Here is a 7,833-nt window from a genome sequence, read left to right as displayed (position 1 = left end):
TGAAAAAAGGGAAAAAAGAAAATAACAGGATGAAAGAACGAGGACAAGGGCCTAAAAGCCTTGAAGGCGTGGACGTAGATGCAGCCAGACCACTAAATAGAGGGTCTTGGCCCTCTCTGCACCTCCTAGCATGGTTTTGACAACAATTATTAGAACATTTAATTTAATGTGTCCAAAGAATGTTTTTAGAGAATTTATGCAACCAAACTTTTACTCGTAGACTATGAATATCTGCAACATAAGTATCCTGGCACATTATCTCGCCATTAGGAAGCCAATCAAATACATAGGAAACATATCCTAATATAATTAAAAATGAATATATTGCGAGATTATGATATTTCCATTATTTCTCTTGACTGATAATTTTTAAGCATGTAAATGTTTTTTTCGTGCTTTAAACAAATACGATTGTTCCTTTATATTTTTGCAACAAAAAAAAAAAAACAGAAACGTATCATCTCATTATCTTTATCTTCTTGTTATTTAAACATTCAAGTTTTAAACTTTGAAGTTTAGTTTCCTGGGTGCCCTTGAAACAATACGCTTTTACTTTAGCTTCAAGGTATCTAAGATATCCAGTAAGTTTCAAATCATTCAGATAAACTCATACAATACCAATATGCATGTAAATAACTCAGCTGTAGGTCTGACTGCGTCCTACCTAATGTAACCAACCCACTGGTAGCTCAACACAAAGTATCGTTCTTTTCATTCTTTGACATTGCTCAACGCGCTTGTTGTCCTCCCCTGCATGTGCATGGATGTCATTTTGCATGCTTATATTGGAATATCAGCTAACTCGATCCATTTTGTTTGAACAGATTGCCTTTCAGATCAATTGAATGTGACCGCGTTTGAACCCAGCTTAGTTCCAAAGGTAATCAAGATGCAAAAACTATTTTTTTTAGTAGTGGAGCTATGGCATCAAATTCCAACTTTTCTGTTTAGCCGGAGCTAAGCAGAACCTCTATCACTGACATGTCAAAACCAGAATAATAAAAGGTGGTCAGTGCCAGTATGAAAACGATAAAATGGAACTAGACTTGCCATTAAAAAACAAAGCAGCTCACAGAAAGAAGTGCTTTTTTAAAGAAAAGGGTCACACAGGAGGAAGTATAAGAGGTATACAAGATTTCCGAGTTCTGAATGGAATAAATTAAGCAACTAGAAATTGATCTCTACAATGGAAGTTACATGAAAACCTTCAATTGGGATCTCAAATGGAACTGATTACAAACCATTCTCGCAAATATAGTTCTTGGGTTTTTAATGGCAAAATTTTTCTTGGTTACTTTCCCGGCAAAGTTGCTATTCTCAGGAAAATCTTGGGAAAGTGAAAAAAATCTAAAAATTAGGTAGAAACAAAATACATGAAAACTAATAAGAATACATTAAAAAACTAGACAAAATGATGAAAATAACGTTTTAAAAGATGATAAAAATGATGCCGAATAATTTCACTTAAATTTAAATATGCATCTATCATGATAATAGTGTAAACAAAGAGAAAAACAAAGAAAAGGGAAGCAAGGACAATCAAAATGTTTCTCTATTTTTTCTAAAAAATGCGAGTTTTCACTTTTTTTGTTTATTCTCATTTTTTCGTTAATATTGCGATATTTATCGTTTTGTATAATGCTAGTCAAAGCCCCACCATCTGGTCTCAACTTTAGCTATAGGTGCCTGTCGCTTCACAGATAAGAGGAAAACCAGCTTTACTGCATCAATTCTATCATGACTGAATCATCATAGTTCATGGCCCATGTTACATAAACCAAAGCTTATAGAAGGTAATAGAAAGGGGGTTCAGATTATCAGTTACAATATAAGAGAACTTTTAAACAAAAGGCTTCTCAAAATAGTAGCTTGAAATGCCAAGGGATGTTTCACCATCATCTTCATCATAGTCACTTCAAATAATATGTCCACTTCTAATTCTGACAAGATGAACTTTATGGCAACTTTACTCGTTCTTATGAAAGTCCCAATATACGGAAGGCCTCTAACAAGTTTGAATAGTCCAAGTCATTATATTTGTGGTTCATCCAATGATCTGATTCACAACGATAATATCTAGACATATTAAAACCCATCCATGAACATGCCAAAAGAAAATAAAAGTTGTAGTTGGCAAAACAGCAAATTTGCATTCTTACCCAAAACATGGTATTGAGCAAAACAGGAAGCTACATTTAGATTTCAGGAGAACAGATTTTCTCACAAATGAAGGGATGCAATTGTGGATGCACAAGTTTGCAGATTAAAATCAAATTGCATTAAGTCGCATTCACATCTAAAAATTACCAAAAATTGCCCTTCATGGCCAAATCTATACAATGGTGACAGAAAGCCGCAGCTACTAAAGTTAAAAAATATAAGCAAGATGGACGTTTGTCTTCTTCATGGTAAACCAAAACAGCAAAAAGATCCATCTAAAAAATCATCTCTGTCTTAGCCTGAGACCTTGTTTGATATTACCTCAAGAAGCAGCAAGCACTGAGGAAAGAGGTTCCTGTCGATTCATAGCAACACCTTCGGCTAATGTGACCTAGTATATGAGTTAATTAAAAAAGGTTTTCATTAGTTAGTAGCTGAATCTGATAGATGAAGCTTGCATTGTGCACAAACCAAAAGAAGAGAAAACAAATCGATATTTTATCAAAGATTTGCTCTATCTCCTACAGAGAAAAGATACAATATGCATAAAATAAGTGCACACAAAATAAAACCATAATAGATCAAATTCACCATTCATTAGTCACTTAAAAAGCCATACATCAATACCACTATGATCAAAGAAACTTGGATTTAGTTGGCTGCTGTCTTATTCTGAAGCAGGTCTGGAGATTCAGCACAATTCCCATGTAAGTTTTCGCCATTGTTCTAGTTAGTATCATAAGGAAAATATGGAATCAAGTTACCTAGGTCAGCAATCGCAAACAAATGGCCTTCTGTGTGTGTTTCAATCAATGGGATTTGGTAAAACTGAAAAAATGCATCATGATTCATGAATAAATTTCCCCTGTTAAAAATGAAAGTTCTTTCAAGATACCCCAAATTTGAATCCAAATGCAACAAGCCCAAATCCTAAGGAGACTGTGATGCACACTGATACCCATCAAATGCAGCAATTGATAAGGATAACAGCAGCCATCAAGATACGATAGAATCCAAAATCTGATTTAACTGTTTCCAATTGCAAACCAAGGGATGTGTATTCGAGCAAGATAACCTCCTTGCTACTTAAGGTAACCTCTACCTCTCATTGAAGCAAGAGAGATAGATAGAAAGTTGGGGAAGTGCAGTCTTTATAATTTTTTATCACACAGAGCTAGATCTGATTCAAGCCTTTCAGAGTTGCTGTTAAAGAAGAAAGTGTGTCTGATTTACTCAGGCCTTACATGTTCAACCTCATGTTTTACCATCAAGTGAGTTCCTGCTGTTGGCAATGAAATCCATAATATCAGGTTTCAGATGGCTTCGGAGTCCACTTTAGCTCAGCTAAGTTCCACAGTTACCCTTCCTCTACTGCCTGCTTCCTCAAATTTGCAATGCTTTTTGAATATTAAGCAAAATTCATAAAACTATTTATTACAGGAATCTCAGTTTATCTCTATTGATTCATTCAGACAATTTATACGGCCTCATTGATGGATCAAAACATTGTCTTAAATAATATCAAAAGGGCAAAGATGAGACAAGTACATTGATCCAGATTCAGACAAAGCCAACTTCTGTGAAGCTAGATAATCTCCTCCTTCAGAAGCAATACGTTCCCAAAATGATGGTTTGAAATGGACTTTTCATGTTTGGGATTTCTTGTGGCAAACATATGCTGCACTCCCGCATTCAAGTATTATGCAACTCAAGAAGCAACTTGAAACTATTAAAAAGGGGAAATTGGATGATAAATGAGCATTGTCAGAAACTTAAAACGATTAAACAAGCTTGCAATGGCATCTCATCCTGTTAGAAAAGACAGTCTGCTATTTCATGTGTTGAGAGGACTTCCAGCTGAATATAATGCATTCAGAACATCATTCACCACCAGAGTTAAACTTGTTACCCTTGTCCAATTACATGGGTTGTTGCTGAGCAAAGAATCACAGATTTCTTATCACGATGAATCTGCCAATCAGTCTCTTGATCCTGTTCTACACTCTACACAGCAGAATCCAAGTCAAGATTATGGTTACAACTGGAACTATGGCAACAACAGGAACTATCTCAACCATCAGTCAACAGCAACAAAATAAACCATGGGATGTTTGCCAGTACTGTGACAAACCAGGTTACAAAGCTCAAGAGCGTTGTCAAATGACTAAGAACCATGGTGCTCGGCCTGATTCTAACTCAAATAACAATGTGGATCCTCAACTCCAAGTCTACAATGCTTCAACCAATGTTATTGATGATGCTGGTTGGATCTCAAACTAGAGAATGACATATCAGTCACAAAAGATTTAAACAACCCCTCGTACCATGCATCATATGCAGTTACAATCGGCAACTGTTCAGGTTGGATCATTCACAAACATTGGCACCTCTTGCTTCACCAGTACAGACCAAAAATGTGAGCTGAAAGATATATTGCTCCTTCCACATATTTCACAAATCGATCTATGAATAAGTTTATTAAAGACAATCAGATCATATTTGAGTTCCATCCCAATTAATGCTCTATGAAAGATCAGATCAAAAGACCCTCTTCAAAGAAAGAGTGAGGACGACTCTATCGACTTAAAACTTCCAAGAATAAGGCAGCCTTGATTGGTAACAGGGAGAATATAGAACAATGGCATCAACATCTTGGTCCTTCAGCATTGCACATAATGCATCATGTGATTCATCACCTTGATGGCTTGATGTATCTTTATTGTAGACTCATTTTATTAAGGTTTATTATGCTTTGTCAATGAAGCAAAGGTCAACCTTTTCCATTTTACAAGTCGTTACATGATATTTCTGCACCATGGAACTCTATGTTTGTTGTACAGGTCCTACATTTAACATTAGTACAGATAGATATTGATATTATGTGCTTCTTGTTGATGCTTTCCCTAAATGTGTGTGCATTTATATGGTTGGTGCTAAATCTAATGTTCAACAAGCATTTTAGTGCTCACTGAAAAGATGTTTGAGAGGAAAATGAAGTACTTCCAAACTGATGAAGGGGGCTGAGAAAGTACTTCCAAACTTTCTTAATGGAGTGTGGTATTAAACATAAAATTCATGTCGTCAAAGGTCAACAGAATGGAGCTGTTGAAAAAAGCCGTCATCATGTAACAAGCACATGTTTAAGCTAATAAGTCCAGCTTCTATTCCTACAAAATTTTGGACCTATACCTTCAGTACTGTGTTGTTTATATGATCAATCACCTTCCTACTTTGGTTCCCCATCATAAGTCACCCTTTGAAAAGTTATATAATCGGAAACCTGACTATACATTCTCAAAGGTCTTTGGATATGCTTTATTCTCCCTGTCTCTGTTCATATCGCAATCATAAACTTGATTACAAATCTAAGTGTCGTACGTTTTTAAGATATAATTGTTCGCATAAAGGATACTTTTGGCTTGTTCTGAAGTCTGAAGAGATTATTATTTCTAGACATGTGGTCTTTAATAAGCCTTATCTTCTTTTCAGAAAATATCAATACATGTACACAGTCGCTCCCTCCTACAATTCAAATGATGATCCAAATGCAGCAGCTCGTCCAAATGTTGAGGAAATTGTGATGCACCATGACGCCCATCATAAGTTATGCATCGAAACCCACCAAATTCAGCAACTGATAAAGATAACAATAGCCATCAGAATTTCATCGAATCCAAATCTGGTCTAACTGTTTCGAAATGTAAAACAAGGGATATATACAGGAGCAAGATAGCCTCCTTGTCATCTAAGGGAACCTCTACCTCTCGTTGGAGCAAGAAAGTTAGAGAAAGTTGCGGACCATGAACGTAGGCTTAACCAGCCTAACAACATTAAGAAAATTGTACTGTGGATTCAATAGAAACAGGAACAGAGAGCATCAAAAGGAAAAGCCGAACCTGTTAACTCGAAACTGGAGGCGCCGGAGGACAAAGAGGCCCCTGCATATCCAGAACGATGCTCGGTAACCGACTAAAGTCCCATCCCATAACCCGGCAAATGGCCTTTCCGTACGCTTTGTGAGCGTCTCTGGTCTTCGTCTTCGTCACCGAGTTGGCATGCTGAACCAACGCGACGCAGCTGCAGTATTTCCTCGACAACTTCTCTCCCACACCCAAACAGACGAGGCAGAAGAAGTCCCCCTTCTCCGCGTTCCCTTCATAGTACCTCCTTACCTCCTCTTCCTTCCTGAAAAAACCCAGGAAGAACAAGAACGCTTCCTCCTCTCCAAGCCTCTCTGTTTCGTCTTGATCTCCATCTCCCATTTCCTCGTCCTTCACCGCGAGGATCTCCTCGCAAGCCTTGGCAGCACTCCGCTGCAACCGGACTGCGGCCAATGTCGCGATCTCCTCCGCAGACGGCACCAATGGGGCGGCCGTCGCGGTGATAGCTTCCTCCCAGGTGGCGTCGGGAGGAACATGAGGTGGGGAGGGATTTTTTGGCCATTCAGCGCCGGAATTAGTCGATGGGTTCTCTCCACACTCCTCCTTTTCATCCTTATTATTCTCCCCTCCCTCCCTCTTCTTCCTCTTCTTCTCCTTCTTCAACTCTGGAGCGTCGAGGGGGCGAAGGTTGGGGTTTCTGGTGCGGTTTGGAGGAGGGCCGGCACGCCAGAGAGAGTGGAGGTAGCGGACCTCTTCGATCCAGAGCCGCTCCAAGTCCTGGGAAGAGGGATTCATGAGCCCACCGCCACAGAGCGAGAGAGACAGAGAGAGGGAGAGAGAGAGCGAGGGAGAAGGGAAAGGCTAACTGTTTGCAGTTTTGTCCAGTTTTGTCCTCAAGGGACCATGCAGCAAAAAATACTTTATCCTATTAAATAAAAAAGTGATATATAACTGAATGTCGTTTAGCAAGTTTTGATGTGCCCTTTATGTTCCAATATTTGTTTTCCTTAATTGAAGACCACGTGCGGATTCAACTTGACCTTCTCATTGCAAATCATAACTTTAAAAAGAAAGTTGAGATTTTTTCCTATTAAATTTTGTTGCATTGTGAGTATGTGAGTTCTTTATGCTTTTTATTTTCATTTTATAGCTTCGAACTAATGTAGAAGTCCATATTTGTTACCAAACTGTTTCGGCTATTTAATCATATGAAAACATGATTTGAAGTGAAGAAATACCAACACACAATATTCGGAGCATATCACCGAGTGACATTTATATACGAACTGTAATTAGCCGGCTGCTCGAGCAGCCACTAATATCAGTTTACAGCACCAACAACCGAAACACTCACAACAATAGAAGTCCATAATTATTATTAAACTATTTTGGCTATTTAATCATCTGAAAAAATCATTTAAAGTGAAGAAATGCCAATGCACGTGGTTTCAGAGCACATCATTCAAAGACACACACACACACACATATATATATATATATATATATATATATATATATAGAGAGAGAGAGAGAGAGAGAGAGAGAAAGAAGTACTAGGCACTTAAATGATAAATAGATAAGAAACAATTTCAACCTTTGATCATTTCTAAATTTGTGGTTGAGAGGGAAACAATGGGAGAAAGGTGATGAAGCATTTCAGCTATATAGTATTAGTTCACACATATTTTTTCTTGTTTTTCTCTCAATTATTGATTTATAAAAAATCAAGGACTAAGATTGTTTTTCATCTATCTTGTTTTTGTCCTATTCAAGTGCTTGTTTTCTTTGTATC

At 37.6% G+C, this 7,833-nt stretch overlaps 1 protein-coding gene across 2 annotated transcripts; it reads right to left on the bottom strand.

Annotated features, from left to right (window-relative positions):
* Positions 1-1,701: 1,701 nt before the first annotated feature.
* Positions 1,702-6,925, bottom strand: LOC116261551 (uncharacterized). Of its 2 annotated transcripts, XM_050079385.1 has the most exons (4): positions 6,057-6,925; positions 5,663-5,794; positions 2,482-2,551; positions 1,702-2,056 (listed from the first exon to the last, which is right to left on the bottom strand). In XM_050079385.1, the coding sequence occupies exon 1, from the start codon at positions 6,834-6,836 to the stop codon at positions 6,060-6,062; it is 777 nt and encodes a 258-aa protein (XP_049935342.1). In that variant the 5' UTR covers positions 6,837-6,925; the 3' UTR covers positions 1,702-2,056; positions 2,482-2,551; positions 5,663-5,794; positions 6,057-6,059. The 2 variants fall into 2 exon arrangements, with proteins under 2 accessions (XP_049935342.1, XP_049935341.1); XM_050079384.1 differs by lacking the exon at positions 5,663-5,794.
* Positions 6,926-7,833: the final 908 nt, after the last annotated feature.

Source organism: Nymphaea colorata, chromosome 9, assembly GCF_008831285.2.
Source record: "Nymphaea colorata isolate Beijing-Zhang1983 chromosome 9, ASM883128v2, whole genome shotgun sequence".
NCBI lineage: Eukaryota > Viridiplantae > Streptophyta > Magnoliopsida > Nymphaeales > Nymphaeaceae > Nymphaea > Nymphaea colorata.
This window is presented reverse-complemented; position numbering and strand designations above follow the sequence as displayed.